The sequence below is a fragment of the Scophthalmus maximus genome, chromosome 8 (genome assembly GCF_022379125.1).
Source record: "Scophthalmus maximus strain ysfricsl-2021 chromosome 8, ASM2237912v1, whole genome shotgun sequence".
Taxonomy (NCBI): Eukaryota; Metazoa; Chordata; class Actinopteri; order Pleuronectiformes; family Scophthalmidae; genus Scophthalmus; species Scophthalmus maximus.
In genome coordinates this window covers 23,101,159-23,118,686 of record NC_061522.1, presented here as the reverse complement: position 1 = coordinate 23,118,686, position 17,528 = coordinate 23,101,159, and the positions used below count along the sequence as shown (strand labels likewise).

The 17,528-nt window shown below is 42.6% G+C and overlaps 2 protein-coding genes across 2 annotated transcripts; one reads left to right on the top strand and one right to left on the bottom strand.

Moving 5' to 3' along the window:
- Positions 1-1,047: 1,047 nt before the first annotated feature.
- chchd10 (coiled-coil-helix-coiled-coil-helix domain containing 10) lies at positions 1,048-3,636 on the bottom strand. Its single transcript, XM_047333818.1, has 4 exons — positions 3,433-3,636; positions 2,227-2,455; positions 1,978-2,119; positions 1,048-1,257 (listed from the first exon to the last, which is right to left on the bottom strand). Exons 1-4 carry the CDS (start codon positions 3,471-3,473, stop codon positions 1,238-1,240), a joined length of 432 nt encoding a protein of 143 aa, XP_047189774.1. The 5' UTR covers positions 3,474-3,636; the 3' UTR covers positions 1,048-1,237.
- A 2,045-nt stretch (positions 3,637-5,681) lies between these two features.
- gstt1b (glutathione S-transferase theta 1b) lies at positions 5,682-12,368 on the top strand. The gene is made up of 5 exons (XM_035637067.2): positions 5,682-5,847; positions 6,998-7,085; positions 7,167-7,317; positions 10,714-10,890; positions 12,099-12,368. The coding sequence occupies exons 1-5, from the start codon at positions 5,736-5,738 to the stop codon at positions 12,294-12,296; spliced, it is 726 nt and encodes a 241-aa protein (XP_035492960.2). The 5' UTR covers positions 5,682-5,735; the 3' UTR covers positions 12,297-12,368.
- Positions 12,369-17,528: the final 5,160 nt, after the last annotated feature.

Sequence of the window (17,528 nt, the reverse complement as noted above, 5' to 3'; positions counted from 1 at the left end):
TATTCTGTCTGTGGTTGCAACTTAATTTTCCTCCAAGTGAGGATTTTATTGTGAAAGCACTTGGACTCAGCTGCGAGCAAAGTACAGTTTGTTTGACATTGCTGTCAAATAAAAGAGTCTTGACGTATTAGTAAATCTATGGTCTTGACAGGTAACATTACATGTTACTTCATGGATCTGAGTTTCATCTGGTAAACTAATATGATGCTGTCCATGTTTCACACAGGAACTCTGACCTCGGTGTGGAGGATTTAGTGATCTGGCAGTGAAGTTGCATAATACAACCAACTGAACAACCCTCCCCTTCCATGTGTGTAGGCGATTAAAGAGAACTTACAGTGACCTTCACTGTAACATGCGAAAATAACGCTCTAGAGTTTTGTTTGTCCGTTCTGGGCTACTGTAGAAACATGGCTAGGTTAAGTGCTTTGCTCGAAGGCACTTCAATCGTGCACGTTTAGGGAAGGTAAAGTTCTGTTCCCCCAACCATCCCTCTTCCTGCTGGTCCGGGGAATTTAGCTGATAACCGTTGGTTCCCGAGCTTCTTATGATAACCACAACGTTCCATTTATTTGAACTGAGGATGAGGAAAATCTGGAATCCTTTATGGGACATTAAAGGCATCGTACCTTGGAAAATGATTTTAATAAAAATATAATCAGATAGTTAAAATTTTCTATCGACTGATTCATCGCCTAAACATGTCAGCTCTAATCTTGTAGTTTATAGCAATGTATTATTGTCTATAAGATCTTCATGTTTCATATACAAAATCTTAACCTTTAAAACAACCAGTGACTGCCTTTGCAAGATAAATGTAGTGCAGTTTTAAAAAGTGGTGAAATACAAGTAGAAAGTATAAATCAAAGAAATTACTCTGTTAAAGTACCAGTACCTCAAGTTGTACTTGTGTGATACTTCACTATATTGTAGTTGTTAAACTAGCTGGTAAAAACTAAAAAACTAAAAACCTTTCTATTCAATATTACAGTTACAGGACGGTCTGTGGATAAAAACATGATGTAAGAGAAACACAGACAACACATGTTAACAGAAATAGATAACAGCTATTTATTAAATTAGGTCACTGTCCATCAGCAGGAATATTTCATTAAACCATCAATCAACAAAACTAACAGGACAACCACGCCTGAGGAGCAGCGTTCAGATGTCTATCGCACGTCTATGGGAGTTTTCAGGACTGAAAGCTGTCGTCACGGCAGCTGAAGCCTGTCCTTCATACCAGTGATGTCACACCTACAAAGAAGCAGGGAAAAAAATGATTCAGTGTCATAAACAGTACATTTACAATATGTTTGTTTTAAACTTAGGTCTAACAGGGCCACAGTGGTCAAAGAAGTCTACATACTGACTGAGGTCATGTTTTACAACATTGAGGGCGCTAACTGATACAACTAGTTCCCTCATTCTGATGAATCTATACACAAACTAAGTGTTTATACACTGAGAACCATGATGAAAAGGTTGGTTGCCATCCCCTTGAACCAACATGACTTAAACATCATCCCCTTGAAGGTTAGCTGAAGGCCATGGTAGAGACACATGATTTATTTTGGAATGATGCTGAAGTGATGCATTGAGGTTGTGATACAGCTGGAGGATGCATACACCACACATCCACTGAAGGGCTGGTACACATTATCTAAAGTCTAACTTCTGAGGCTTTCATAGTTTGTGTCTGTAGAACCAATCACAGTGGAGAGTTTAGTAGAGATTTGAGAGTTGATGTTCAACAGGATGATTTTGACATTGGACGATAGCTCACTGGTATCTGCAGCTTTTTGTCATTTTACCAGATGATAGATTGGAGTGAGTGTTAGTGGTGCAGAAAGTAAGTGAACTTTTGAAGAGGTGTAGGTTAGCCTTCCTTGTTTTTAAACTGACCACTTTGGGTTCCAGGTGTCAAGAGGAAAAATTGAGTTGTGTAGCTGCAGCCATCAATCGTCACAGACTCACCATGGGAGAACTTGCACTGTTTGAGCGCCTCGCTGAAGCCCTCACATAAACTCAGGTCAGTCTGGTTGGTGGCACAGTCCAGGAACTGTCTGACCTCAAAGTGACAGGGGCCTGGCTGGGCTGGAGCAGGTCGGGGGGGCTCCTGGAGTGATATCAGCAAGTAGAGTTAGAGTTTCACATCTGACACTAGCAGAGCTGCTGGAAAGCTACAGACGGGTTTAGTGACTCCAGCCATCCTAATCCTTTTACCTGGTATGAGGGCTTGGCTGGCTCTGGACTGCTGCTGCTGCTGCTGCCGCCGCTGAAGGCTCCTGTGAGGGCGCTGCCGACAACGTGGCCCACGGCCGAGCCCACTGCCACCCCCGCGGCTGTAGTAGCCATCTGAGCCATTAGGCCAGGTCCCTGGGATGGAGCAGCAGCCGGGGCCAGGGCGGCAGGAGGCGGATGAGCCAGAGCCGGAGCATGGGATGGAGCCGGGCTACAAACAGAACAGAAACAGTCACATTAGAGAGGTTTAAAGTAATATACCGTGCCCTCCTAGACACAATGCCACTTCTCCTGTCCATTTCAGCTAAAATACATCATCATACAGCATATGTCAATAATTATTGATTTCTATCAGCCTCCTCTAGAGTGAAACATACTTGATATTTGTTTGGTGTATAAAATAGTAAAAGGTCAGGTCATGTGTCCAAAACAGGGTAACAGACAGTGAAGTCTTCAATTGCTAAAGTAAACTCCAAACAGAGCGGTTTATAATAACCTGATAGGATGCAGCTTACACTGATGGCCGATAAATACCTCAAAGAAACAATCACCTGTGGAATTGCTTTGGACTTAATGTTTCACTGACCCTTTGTCCTCACACGATCAGTTATCCAGACAGAGATACCCATAGTAAGGGTTTCAAATGCATCAGTGAATGGACGATGGAGTGTGAATCAAGCAGGTACAAGTGTCAAACACCTTCAACAGTTGGTGAGGTGCACACCACCAAGTTCACAGGGCACTATTACAATCGTTTAAAAGGTTAGCGTGTCATTTCGCTTCTTTAGAATCTGTGGTTGCATTGAAAAGTAGGAGGTAATGTCTGTGAGGTGTCAGGACTGCCTCGGCCTAATTCACCCAGAACCCGAGAACAAAGTCTTAACTCCCAGAGGACCATCGAAGTTTCTAGGGCCTGCCAACATGTCCTCGCATGCACGTTGTCATAGGTCCCCTATGAGAGAGAGGGGCCTCGGGTGGACTGTCGTCTCAGCTCTGATGTAATGACCTCTGACCTCACGTGTTGGGACCTAGTGACTTAGGTTATGAAGCAACAATAACTACACGCACCGTCAGCTGTATGATGAAGAACTCATAAGTAATATAGTTATCGTCAGTAGGGACTGACTCGGAGTCTGACTCGGACTCTCTGAACGGGACAGTCCGAGCGGGGCCGGAGACGCGTGTTACCTGGCTGGAGCTGAGGGACGGCTGCGGCTTCCTCTGGCCATGTCTCGCACCACACACGCCTGTGTTTATGAATAATAATAGTTAATATATTAATAGAACAGCGCCCTGGCCTGTTGAACGTCCTCACGCGCTGCTCCTCTCTGCTCCGCTCGGGGTCACCGCCGCGTCTCAGTGGCAGCGGGCAGCTCTCGCGCACGCAACTGACCTTGCGACGTCCGCAAATGTCGCGAGACTTGGCGACGCGCGATCCTTCGAGCACATGATCGCCACCTGCTGGAAGGGAGCAGGCTGAGCACGTGTGCGCTGCAGCTGCATGGGAATGACATATTGATTTATTATTATTCATTTACCCTACCTTTTTTTTAAAGTACAAATTTGTTAAAAATGTTCTGAAAAACTATCGTGCACAAAGACATGTAATAAATGAGAACACTTTGAGAAAGGTTTATTTGCACAAGAGAACATGTACAATCTACAATTCCAGTTTGTCCGTTCACACTCTGTGGGTGTATTTCTAGGGACCCAAGTGGTGCAATTTGGACATGAGACACATTTAATATTCGTAAATTTTGAACGTCAAAAATAGAAAAGCAAACATTGCTCGCTCCCACTTTGCACCAGCAGGGCACAGGCACGTTAGTGAGATCTAGCCTCCTGAATTGCTGTCAAACTACACCAGATTGATTGATTTAACTATGAAATGTACAAAATGTTCTATCAGGGGAGCATGCCCCCGGACCCCCCTACAGGGTCTGACATCCACCACCATAGTCTTTCAAAATCTTATGGGAAACACTGAACCCTTCAGAGGAGTCTACAAAAGGTCACTTATTGGAAGTTACATGTGGTTCTTTGCGATGATCTGGGTCTGGGTCTTGGACACTCTAAGATGTACTTCGATACAGAAACAGCTCCAATGTGAAGCCATATAAATCAAATCCTCAATGGTTGTTCAGACAATGTGTCCCCCAGGTTTGACATTTAACCTCTTTAAATGTCACTGGGATTGATGTTTAACCTGTGTTTATTTTGTAGTGTAAATGTTTTGCTGCATTGGTGCCATTTGACAGTTAACATAATTGAGAGTAAAAATATACATATATACAGTTTATAAACCCAACAACAGAGAAACCAGGCCCAGTTCGTTTGACTGTTGGCTTAGAAATGGTTATGTAAGACAAAACATATACTAGGTTCTGGGCACAGCTGTAATCACAAACAATACTTCAAAACAATGTATTCACATACAAGCACTGCATTAGAATCGATAGTGATATATTTGAAGTGTATAAGATTACATAACCCCTCGTTTGGACAGGAACAAAGGGAACATAAGTGAGTCTTTCACCTTCCACCCAGTGCTCTACACCAACGTGTCTGATTATTGTTCAACTTACTGCTGGAGACACATCAGAGAGGACGGACATGGGACAAGATGATCACCCCCTCTACTCAACTACTTCTCCTATCTGCCAGGTAAGTCCCGAGCTCTCCGTCCTCACTTTTGAGTGTTCATGTTCCTGGCGCCCTCTAGCGGCGGTGAGGAGAATGATCCGTAGGGCTGAAGTCACAAGACAGTGACGTGATTCCCTTCTTTAAAATAGTCTTTTTGTTATATTTGATCAAAACTGTACTTTATTGTGAAATCATGTTTTGTATAATTTTGTATAATTAATATATATGTATATTTGGTGCTGTAGTTGAGTGTTAAAAATAAACTGCAGTGTGTATCTGAATAGACAAGGAAATGTTTGCCCTGTCCAATCCTAAAGCTAGCAACACTTAAAAAAAAATGTTTGCATGTCATATCCATCCAAACAACTCTTTTATGAAAGATGCAACTAATGACAACTCACTTGGGCTGTCGGCTACAGGATCTTTGACTTTAGTTTTATAGAAAAACCTGGATGTTCTCACGAACAGCTTGATTGCATCATATAAGAAAGTTTAAACTCAATTTCAAAAACCTTCAATACACAAAATGACGGACACACCCTCGAACTCTTCTCCTCTCTGACGTTATTGGCTCTCTTTATGTTTCCTTGTTTTTGTGTTTGATCTTTTAATACTGTCAGAATTGGTGTGTGTGATCAGTGAAAGGGGGGCACAGAAGTTTTATAATGCATGTATTGTATGAAAGACCACAGCAACATATACAATATCATCTGACTTCCTCTCAAATCAAGTGATCTTATTCCATGATCCTGTTGAACAGCGTGTCCAGGATGTGGGCGGGACGTGAACCATCTGAGTCAGCCACTGAAACCCCAGCACAGACCCGAGGACACCGACGAGGAGCAGTCATGGCGTTGGAGCTGTACCTGGACCTGAACTCTCAGCCCTGCCGCTCCGTCTACATCTTCGCCACCAAGAACAACGTCCCGTTCGAGTTCAAGAAGCTGAATCTGCTGGAAGGTGCGTTCACGGGTCACACGCGGAGCGGGAAAAAGGAAAACGACCCACAGCGTCCCCCAGCTGAAGTTGGACAAAAGCCCCACGATTGAAAACAACAAGTGTCAAATGTCGTGTGCGGGTTAACTCGTCTTCTGCAGACGTCATCCTGCTGGAGCATCAAGGCCCGAGAAAGATTTACTGTTATGCAATAACTCGTGTCTGAGCATGACACCTCGTTATATATTGTCTAGGATTGTTGTCTAATTCTGTGCAATTGTGTTCTTTGTCTAATTCTCATGAAGTCGTGATGGCAGTAATGGTCCGAATTGAACAAAAGTCCAATTTATATCAAAGCAGGAAATAACTGATCAGTATAAGTAACACCAGCAGTACTGCCAAATGATACTTTTTTTGATACTATTATCACAATGTCTACAGAAAATTAAGGGAGGGGGACGATACTGACAATCAATTAGGGCTGAAACTATCGATTATTTGTCATAATAGATTAATCTGTTGATTATTTTCATGATTAATCGATCAGTTGTTTTGTCCATAAAGTGGTGAAAAATGTCGATCGTGTTTCCCATAACCCCAAGATGATGTTTTGTTTTAATCCACACCAAAGATATTCAATTTACTGTCACAGAGGAGCAGAGAAGCCCGAAAATATTCACGTTCAAGAAGCTGAAATTTTTCATAAAAACTACTTGAACCGATTAATCGATTATCAAAATAGTTGCCGATTAATTTGGTTGTCGATTACTAATCGATTAGCTGCTCTACAATTAATTTCATCTTTAACATTGTTTATTGTGAATTTGACATCTTTTTGGCAATTGAAAGATATTCAAAATACTACAAGAACAGGATTGTGCAGGTAGATGATGCTTTAATTGATGACCCCGTCGATCATGAGTGGAACAGTTTCCCCATTAATGCATTAAATCGCGATTATTCGTGATACTAACACTCACCGTGCTGGAGAGTCAACCAGATAGTCAATGCATTATGACGGAGATAAACGGACAAGATAGAGGAGTTGCTTTCACTAACTGATTTGAAACAATATCATTGTGTGCGTTATATTAATACAATAACAAAAATACAATTTTTTTAAAAATGTCTTCCTGCTGCTGCCGACTGACCCAGGTGCACGTGTTGGTTTCAGGTGAGCAGTACGGAGAAGAATTTGGGAAGATCAACTTGATAAGAAAAGCCCCTGCGCTGCGAGATGGAGACTTCTGCCTGGCTGAGAGGTGATCATTCAAAACACTCGTCAGTCAACTGTCCTGAATGCGTCCGTGTGTCCTGCTCATCAGTGGTGTTTGCCTCCGCAGCATTGCCATCCTGCTGTATCTGGCGGAGAAGTTTAAGACTCCGGACTTCTGGTACCCAGCCGACCTCCATCAGCGCGCTCGCGTCAACGAGTATCTGTCGTGGCAGCACATGACCATCCGCCTGCAAGGATCCAAGGTGTTCTGGCTCCAGGTACGGTCGGTCACATCTGTCACCGTCACACGATTGTTCAAAGTGCAAGCTGGAGGGAATAACACCAGGCCCGAGTTTTACATGGAACGCAGAGAAACCTCCCTGTATACATGACCTAATAATATAGCAAATGTCGCTCCGCTTCAGTGGTAATGCAAAGAATAAGATGCCGATCAAACACTTGGATAAGGTCTTTAAATATATGAAAAGGCCCCGTTTCTTTTGTTGTACTCTTACTAGCTCATTCAGTTTTCTCAAAAGCAGGATGAGGCTGGGTTCCGCTACGTCAGTCAGTTCCGTGAGGAACACAAATATAACTTAAGTAGATGACTAAAACTCAGTTTTGTCTAAAGTTTTTGGCCAAACAGCAATCTGACACTGTTTGCCAAATGACTGTATTGGCCAATCAAATTGACAGAGCTATGAACGTTTTACACGTCTTCGGAATGACTCTGGCCCTCCAAGGGTCATATTTTTTGCACAATTTAAAAATGCACACAGAGAGAATGGCTAAGTTAACAAAGGTCGCTACTGAAGTAGTGTTAAAACTATTCACCATTTCAGTGAACATATAATTAGAAAGTGGAGATGAGCTCAAGCCCTTTTAGTGCTCAACAGAAAGAGGCAGCTCACTCAGCCAAAATTCAAGTGAACTTCAGGCTCCACTCGCAAAGGAGAGCGAAGTCACCGCAGCTAATTTAAATCTATTTAGGTTGTGACACTGACAACAACTTCTGCGGAGGGGGCTGTATATGAGAACGCAAAGCATGTTGCTCTGGACATTGTCTGGAACTTTTCCTTCCAGCGCCACCAGAAACATTTCCGGGTGAAGTCAGAGCGAGCCCATGTGAGAATACAGCAAGACAATCTCTGGAGAATGAGATTTTTTGTTAGGCCAACATTTAGGAGAGACTGCATGACCAGGGTTAGGGTTAAATTGCATAAATTCCACAAATATATGCACTTAACTTGGACAGAAAGGACAGAAAGTCATTTCCAGTTATGATAGTTATGTGTTGGGTCTTTAGCTTATTCCAGCTCACAATAAGTTGGGCAAAAGGCATCGGAAGATAATGATTTACGGGGCCACACCCACAAGTACCATAAATTTTGTCACTTCAGGTTTTACTTGTGAAATTCTGTCCATCAGAAAATGCACCTATCTCAAAATGCTTTGGTATGCCTATTCTCAAACACGGGCTGACGGTATCTACCAAGATTTACGAGGATTGGACAAATCTTCAACGAGTTGCCGCTAATTCCTGCTAAACCCTGCCCTTTGTGAAGTTTGTTGGTCAATATCTTGACAATTACATCAAATTAAATAAGATATCAACAAGCTTGGCTTAAGATTTAAAAAGGCATCATTGCAGACTTTTAAGAGGCTTCAAGAGGCTTTGTGAGGAGAGTGGCCTCCAAAATTACATTTTTTAAAAACTTTTTTACTTTATTTTAGGTCTGTTTAAGGATTTTATTTAGCTTTTTTGAAGATTGGAATTTGAGATGTCTAGAAGTATTGGACTTTTTGTAATAAGCCATACCCACTTAAATCTAACATAACCACATTTTAGCCGTCAACTGAGACACAACCCTGGATCATGCGACCCGAATTCCGTAGCAAATCCCTTTGCTCCGGTGTCCATGAGGAGAAACCAATCCACATGACAACTGAATACAGCTTCCACTGTGGCACACGGGAGACAGACGAGGACTCACATGAACATCAGCAGGAAACAATGATGTCACAAGCGGCCTGCAAAGACCTTCTGCTCATGTTGGGCCAATACTCAGATTTCTTGGAAAACAGAGCTGCTCCCAGATCTTTCAGCAGGAAACCATTGCACTGAGGTGCAAAGGTCAACTAGCACAGTACTGGCGACTTGACTGGGTGATTACACACTGCGGATCCCTGTTCGACCGAGAAACAATCAGGATGTTTGCAAAGGAATGGGACTTTGAACATGTCATGTCGTCACCAAGACACCCAAGTTGTGTTGGGAAAGCTGAGTTTGTGTGAACAAAGCTGCCAGTGCAGGCAACAACCTGTAGATTGGCATTACAGTGGCACGCATAACAGTCCAATCCAGTGGAAAGGTTATCTTATGGACTATTAGAGCAGGGGCAACTTTGAATAAGAGAAGGAATCTGACTAGCCAAGTCAAAACAAGCAGCTCATACCTAAAACAGAGGCCACTTCTGTCACATGGACGTGGTTTGGTTTTGTCTGACATGGACCAGGAATCCCCTACTTTGCAAATGATGCTGCGACATATAGTGGAGAGCTCAAAACAAACCCCAGACCCTGACGTTGCATGTCTCCAGCAACTGAAGTTTGTGAATTCCTCTGATCATTATTCGACAGAAAACCAGCCAGGGGTTCGGAGAAACTGCAGCAGCCATCTTGTTTTTTCGTCCCAGAGAAGTTGCTGTCTCATCTGGATCTCAATGAGGGAGGCCTTTTCAGTCAAAAGGCCTCGTTAAAGATTATGAAATGAGAATATGACTTTTATATGCAAATGGTCTACATAATTACCTTAAAACCAAAAATTTGTCTGACAAACTCAACTGTAACATCAGGGTTTTCTGGATGTTTGATAAACGGCTGGAATGGTAATAAAAGTGCACTGCAGTAATTAATATTACACTTTCATTGATCCATCTCTTGTGAAACTCCAACTTACTGAATTTCGATTCCTGATCCTGAGGACCTCTCCCCTTCCTCCTGCTGTTATTTGCACTGAATAACTAAATAACGGAAAAATGCCCAAAATAGAACCTTTACAAGAAACGAATAGACGCCGACATATCCTGATTTGTATTCCTCACTATGGGTCAATGTTCATTAATGCTGGATCCCACATTTCCCATGATGAAGAGCTGTACGCTTCAAGTGGCCCTTTTAAAATAAATACATTACAATGCATGTATATACTGTAAACTAATTTTCAGTTTATTATTATTTTAATTTTCAATTCAATCATATTTGTATAACACCGAATTACAACAAACACTAACTAATTAAGACTGTACAATACTACAGAGAGAAACCCAACAGTTCTCAGTCAATCTGGCTGTTAAAATGACAATAGGAGTGGTACTTTGAAGGCTTGTGACCATCATGATCAGCGGCACTAATACGAGTGTGAGGAAAGAGTTAACCTTCCTCCTGCCAGCACAAGGAGAAATAACAAGAAGACCATGCAACCCTCTGTTTTGGAAACTGACAAATTACATGCTGCATATTTTCTGCTTTCCGTCCCCATCCTCCAGGAAAAAAAGATCCTTGTATCACTTTTGTCTCCTTTTCTATTAACAACTAAAAGGCAGAGTTGAATAGTTGATTCCATCTGCACTTCCTGGAGTTTACAAATTGAGATCTTTGTGTTTGTGCTGTAGCTTTTGATTCCCAAGATTTTGGGCGCAGATGTGCCTCAGGACAAGCTGGACGCAGCCTTGGAGGACCTGAACGCCTCCCTGACACTCCTGGAGGATAAGTTCATCCAGGACAAGCCCTTCATTGCGGGAGATCACATCACATTGGCCGACCTGGTCGCCATTGTGGAGGTCATGCAGGTGAGCATTCAAAATGGTCGACATCCAAATGACCAGGGCCATGGCTTTTTACAGTTTGTAAGGAACATTACCATGTTTCAGATGTTTGAAGTTTCTTTCACTCCACTGTAGGCAGGTTGTCCTTTGTGTCGGTATTGTTGAGAATTGTGACAGTATACATGAGTTTCAAACGCAATAGAAAAACAATTCTTTTTTTTTTAATACCTTATATTGAGAAATATAAACCTGTTAGGGTGTGGGTTATGTTTAATTTTTTTCATTTCAGAATTTCTCAGAATTTCATATTTTCTAAAGCCAAGCAGTCACCGAAGAACTCTTTGTCCACTTCGGAGCAGCAGAAACAAGCTGTTAACACATTACATCATCACCTTGTGAAGTTGTCACAGTGTTTGTGTCCACCTGATGCCTCTAAAGTCCAGTGATCCTCTCTTTTAGCTCTGTTTTTGGTCTCTACCAACGGCTGAGGGAAACATCTGGCTCCCTGGCTGCTAAATGCTCCGCATGCAGTGTGAACACGACACAGTGGCTTCAAAGCTGACGAAATCTGTGAGATGGAACTGAAACTATTAGACAAAACTCTTAGCTTTGCACATCTGATGTGCCATGCTTCTCTGTGGGTTGATCACGACCAGCAACACCTGGCACAGACTGCACAAGTAGTAACAGGATCCTTGGTGATTTTTTAAGAGTAGATAAGTGCAGCGGTCGAAGAAACTGTAAAAAAAAAACAACAACATCTGAGCAGACAACGTTCAGGACATCTTGGTCAGTCTTAATGTCAGTGAAGCCTTGGAGTTAGAGGACGACCGAGTCTACCTCCTGAGCCACAGCCGCCCGTTCACACTTCTTATCAATGACTTCTGATGACTCACTGTTAGACTTGTGCTTTGTTGTTCGCATGCTGTTGCGTTCCATTTTTACGAGGAGAAAAATCTTTTAGGATGAAGCCCATTTGAGACTATTTCTGCTAATGTCTTGGTGTGGCTGTCTGGAGTGTTATGTATCCACTCATAGCCTAAAATAAATGAAATGTACATCCAAACCACCTTGGGTGGTTTTGTTGGATGGTATTTGCTTTATACTAAAGGGACTGGTATGTACAGAAAGCATTATGACATTGATAAACAATGGTTGGGGGTTGGTATTTAGAGGAGGTGGCGGAAGAGTTGGGTTTTTTCCACATTAACAGTCCTCTGTCCCACCGACAGCCCGTGGGCGCTGGCGTGGACGTGTTCGAGGGCAGAGCCAAGCTGAGCGCGTGGCGGGACCGAGTCCAGGCCGCCATTGGAGAGGAGCTGTTTGACGAGGCCCACAAGACCATCCTCGGAGCCCAGGAGAGTGTGAAACTGATGGACGCCAGCAAGTTGCAGTTCTTCAAGCCCAAGATCCTCAAGCTTTTCATGTGAAGGGGAGAACACTGGTCCTGTCTGCGATTGTTTGAGTCAGATACCAATAAAATGTAAGACTATGGAGAACAACTTTTCTTCTTCTTTTTAGTAAAAATGTGGGGGTGGCACATTCCATATGCTTTATTCCTGATTCATCCTGGCGTTAATATAAAGTGTTTCCAAGTTTCCTTTGGCCAGCACTGGGCTATGGAGGCAGGCGGATGCAGCTGTGGAAGCAGGAGGCCTGATTATGCAACACAGAGGAATGTGAACTGTGAGATAACCGCAGCATGTCATAGTCCATGGAACAAAACCGGGCTGTTTCCTCACTGTCGTCAACTGCAGTAAATCAGCTGTGCTCCACGTGACGCTCCCTCTGGCCGCGATAACTGGTGTCCTGTGTTTTTCAGTTAGGGTGATTTGTTGTCCACGCTGCGACCGTGTCATCGTGTGATCATGTGGATAATGAAGTGTAGTATGTCATACGCACAGGCAGCTGTACTGCTTGATCGGGATTGACATTTGTAAAACCCATTGAACTTAACTTGGGCTTTTAATTTACTCATTTTTCAGAACTTAAATATTTGACATGTTGATGAAAAAAAGAAAAATAAATCTGACAAAGTGGCAGCCATGGACATAAAAGAGGAGTTAAGGACTCCAAGGTCAAAGAGAATATAGTGTGCACGTAGGACTGCCAGTAAAAGAATTGAGGGGCTGACGCATAATGCCATTAAATTCTAACATGGCCATGCTTCCAATTGTAGGGATGGTTCAGTGACTCAGCTACAGCGGCTGATTCAAGAGACACAAGAAAACAAAAATTGAGTGATTATGAAAGCGACAAAGACATTCTGTTCACTGTGGACGTAAGAGGATACATTCATGAGCAGCTGATTTGCAGAGAGATACGCTGATTCTCTGCACTGGTGCGAGTTGGTGTAGTGATACATAGCCGAAGTACGCTTGAAAAAAAGTGCAAAAATTAAAGGCTGTCTGGCGGCAAACTACAGTAGTGAAAAAATACATTATTTTACGTACAATTGAAGGGATATTCATTTTTATGTAAGCATTTAAAAATGTGGCGAAAAATATGTTTTTCGGCGGTCCCCTCTGCAACAGTGGGACTCCGACATTCTCTACTTCCACTTCTCCTCCAAACTCCGTTAAATGACATTGTTGATCACCATCTCCATAAGGTAACATATTAACTATGCATAAGTACCTCATATAACCCCACTTCAAAATCAATGAACTATCTATGTTAAGCCAATGTAACCTGCCAAATGAATAATCTGGCATTCTAACGTAACACCGCGTGTGAAACCTGTAAAACACAAACATTACAGACAACAGTCACAGAAAGTCAGTGAAAAGTTGTTGGTAAATTCACATAATATTTAAGGGGAAAGAAAAACCCTGCCTGATTCCAGCAAATGCTTGCATGTCAGAAAAAGAGTGCAGTCCACCAAAGGGAAGGAAGTCAATAAGCTGGAATGGCTTTGTCTGCTGTTAGTACAGTGTTAGGCCTAAATAAAACAAAGATAAAAAAACCCACAGATATATTAACACATACTGAAACTGTGTTGATCTGGGAGCTGCTGATCCATGACACTGCATTTAAAAACTAGACATACACAGCATCAGCAGTGTGCAACGGGACACTATTGTGTATTTTGTACAGCCCATTTTGGAGAGTATAAAAAAAAGAACAAATTATTTCCATTGTTAGCTTCCATGCACTGTTTTTTTGTTAACTGTTACAATGAATATGTGGTAGGTCAGCAAACTGTGACACTTGTGTGCTTTGAATTTGAACTTGAGCTATGAAAACGTAATTCAACTCCTCATTTATTGTTGTCCCTGTGAGCGAAGAACATAAAAGAATTGGTGTGGCTGAAAGAACGCCCCACATTCAACAGATGGGCAAAAAAAGTGAGAAAATGAACTTCATTGACCTGGCTTTTGTTCAAGTGTGTCTACTCACCACTCATGGATGCTGTGGGGAAAATCTTGTGAACTGGAGGAAAGAGGTTTCAGGCGTCAAATGATATCTTACCCAGAGGTATTTATTGTCAAACCCTGGTGTATCAGGAAGAGTGGGAGGATGAGCCGTACAGTTAAACTGCTACCCCCAAATGTCTCCTGTCCCTGGAGAAAAAAAACAACTGTGCTTTTACACGCATTAAAATAAATAATGTACACATAACATGTACATTTTGAATGACATTGGTCTTGGAAGAATTAAACAAATTATACTAGGACCCTGTGATTGTTGTCAAATTGTAGATTAGTCTACCCAATTGACCCGATACAGAAACAAAAGCATATTTCAGGGTATACTTCTAAATACATAATGCATTATCTCTACCAACCTTTTAGCAGTTAACATTCTACACCTGCTAATGCTAAAAAGTTCGCTTGTTTATTCATCGCATATATTCCACCTGACAGACAATGGCCACGTCTTGTTGATGGGATTATGACTTTCTGCATTGTTCTTGTTTTGCTTCTGTGCTTGTGTGTGTGTTTTATTTGTCCCCACTATGATCGCTGTACCTGGTGGTGTGTGTTTCGCTGCTGGGAGTGGCTCTCTAATTCCTGCATCTCTACACCCTAGTCCACTATGCTCTGCTACTCCCTCACTGCGAGGGGTTTTCCGACTGGAAAACTGGGTTGGGACTATCTGGCAGAGTATTAAGCTGGTTCGAATCCTATTTGAAAGACAGAGACTACGTTGTGTCTATAGGTAATAACAAATCTGAGCGGGCAAAAATTACATATGGAGTTCCCAGACTGCTACTATCATGAATCATTAAATCAGAAAAAATATACATATAAAAAACAACAACAAGACGCATTGGACAAAAGCATCAGTTGACTAAATGTAATGTAATTTTAATCTATATAGTTTTTTTTTTGTCATATGGACCAACCAAGCATTCACACACACATTCATTAAGGGCTTCTATATGCAGTACCTTTTCTGTCACACATCATTCATACACTGCCAGCCAAGCCGTTAGGGGCAGTTTAGGGTTAAGAGCCGTGCACAAGGTTACTTCTGCACACGAAATGGAGGAGTCAGTGATTTAACTCCTGGCCTTCTGGTTAGTAGCCACAGCCACCCATGTCACACAACAGAATCTTTTGAAAGCAGCGTGGGGCACTCACTGAAATTTTGCCATGGCAGGATCCGTGTTTAGATGGTCGTTGAGGGATGTTTGTAGATCCAAATGTGTTTGTGGATGATTAATTACATGAAGTGGAATGTAGCAAGCTAAATTGTTGTTAATTTCTTTGTCAGGGACCATCTGTTGCCATGTCTAATGATATTGTTCATAATAATGATTTACTCTTCGTGGTACCTTTGATCTTTCTTCAGTCTCCTTTCGAAACAATTCATTCTGGTTATTGTGCATGTCTTGTTGTAAGGTAATCTGTGGCCATAGTAGTCAGCTTGTTCTTTGATTACTTCAAAAGCTTCAGCTATACTTCACTTATAAATGAAGTGTCACTTTGATATTTCTTGTTCATACCTTTCATACAAAATGTTGAGGTGCACTGCTTCTGTCTGGAAGGGGCTCAGACAGATCATGAACTACAAACCTACAAGCCTCATACTCCATTAACAACTTGCACCTGACCAATGAAGCTCTGGCCCTCCAGCTTCATCTCACCCACCTCAGTAGCAACCTGGGAATTCCACAACTGCCCATCTCAGAGGCCTTCTCTTCCCCTACCACATGGATTACTCTGTCCATCCTGGAGAGAGAAGTTTCAAGGATCACAATCCCCAGAAATCATCCAGACCTGACCTGAACTGTCTCTCAATCCACGTCTTTAACACCTCACTGCATTGAGACTCATCCTGCTTCAAATCCTCCACCATCCCCCAAAAAACAAGGACCACAGACCTGTTACCCTGACCTCTTTGGTAATGAGGTCCTCTCCTATACCCACTTCAGTCACCCACAGAGTCCGAGAGCAGGTCTGTAGACAATGCTCTGCACTTGGACTCCTCAGTAACTAATGCATAGATCCTGTTTGTGGACTTCAGCTCTGCCTTAAATACCATTATCCCAGCTCTGCTGCAGGACAGGTCCTGAGTGAGCCTGTCTCCATCTGCAGGTTACATGTGAATCTGGCAATGTTCTCTCCCCTCTCCTCCAAGTTCATCAACAGCTGCACCTTCAGTCATCAGCCCACCAAGCTCCTGACGTTTGCAGACAACATCATTCGACTCATCTCTGGCGGGGATGAGTCAACATTCAGGTGGGGATCATTTGGTTACTGGGTGCAGGCGGAACAACTTGGAGCTGGATGCTCTGAAGACAGATGGATGTAGAGTCCAGGAAAAGCCCATCTCCATCACCCTGTGCAACTCCCCCAGTCAATACTCCTGCTTTCTGGACACCATGATCAACACGACCTCAAGTGGGAGCTGAGCATCAACTCCCTCACCAAGAAAGCCTGGCCAGGATAAACCTCCTGCTGCAGATCTTTCAAAGACAATAATAGTGCACTTCTACATTGCCATCATTGAGTTATTACTCATCTCCTCCATCACCATCTGCTATGCTGCTGCCACTGCCAGGGACAAGGGCAGACTGCGCATATCATTTGCTCTGCCAAGAAGGTCACTGGCTGCAATCTGCTATTCCTCCAGGACCTGTACGCCTCCAGGGGGCTGAGGTAAGCAGGGAACACTGGACCTGACCCTTCCACTCTGGACACAAACTTTCTGAGACACTTCTCTGTCTCTGGAGGGATTGCACCCATCAGAACCCAAATCTTCCAACAGATCCCAAATCCTCCAAGTTTCCTGACTTCATTTTCAAAGCCACAGACCGACGCTGACTCTCCAGACCAAGGTCTACCACCCAACTCAATGAGTCATATTAATGCATATCTTTTTCAAAAAACATTGTAGATATTTATATTATGTTTTTCTTTGTGTTATTGAAAATTAGATTTATGCCGGTTATCCTGACTTATAGTTTTATCTCATTCTTTAAGATGTTCTACTAATTATTTTATTGATATCCACCAATTGGAGTTTGTTAAGATGAATGTTCACATCACCCAGTATCATGAGTGGACAGTTGTGTTCAGCTCACCAATAAAACAGCCCAGCAGTACTGGTGGTCTTACCATAACAGTAAATTAGATTTTGACAGTGCTGCCACTGACTGCTTGATATTCAACAGAGCAATGGTTGCATATATGGCATAATTGGTTGACTTTTTG

What these genes read in the sequence shown, in the direction of transcription:
- gstt1b (XM_035637067.2), top strand. Translation starts at nt 5,736, where the DNA reads ATGGCGTTGGAGCTGTACCTGGACCTGAACTCTCAGCCCTGCCGCTCC. An exon ending in CCAAGGTGTTCTGGCTCCAG is followed by an intron (nt 7,318 to 10,713) that starts GTACGGTCGGTC and finishes TTTGTGCTGTAG; the next exon opens with CTTTTGATTCCCAAGATTTT. An exon ending in CCATTGTGGAGGTCATGCAG is followed by an intron (nt 10,891 to 12,098) that starts GTGAGCATTCAA and finishes TCCCACCGACAG; the next exon opens with CCCGTGGGCGCTGGCGTGGA.
- chchd10 (XM_047333818.1), bottom strand. Translation starts at nt 3,473, where the DNA reads ATGGCCAGAGGAAGCCGCAGCCGTCCCTCAGCTCCAGCCAG. An exon ending in CGTCCCTCAGCTCCAGCCAG is followed by an intron (nt 2,456 to 3,432) that starts GTAACACGCGTC and finishes TTCTGTTTGTAG; the next exon opens with CCCGGCTCCATCCCATGCTC. An exon ending in ACAGTGCAAGTTCTCCCATG is followed by an intron (nt 1,258 to 1,977) that starts GTGAGTCTGTGA and finishes GCTTCTTTGTAG; the next exon opens with GTGTGACATCACTGGTATGA.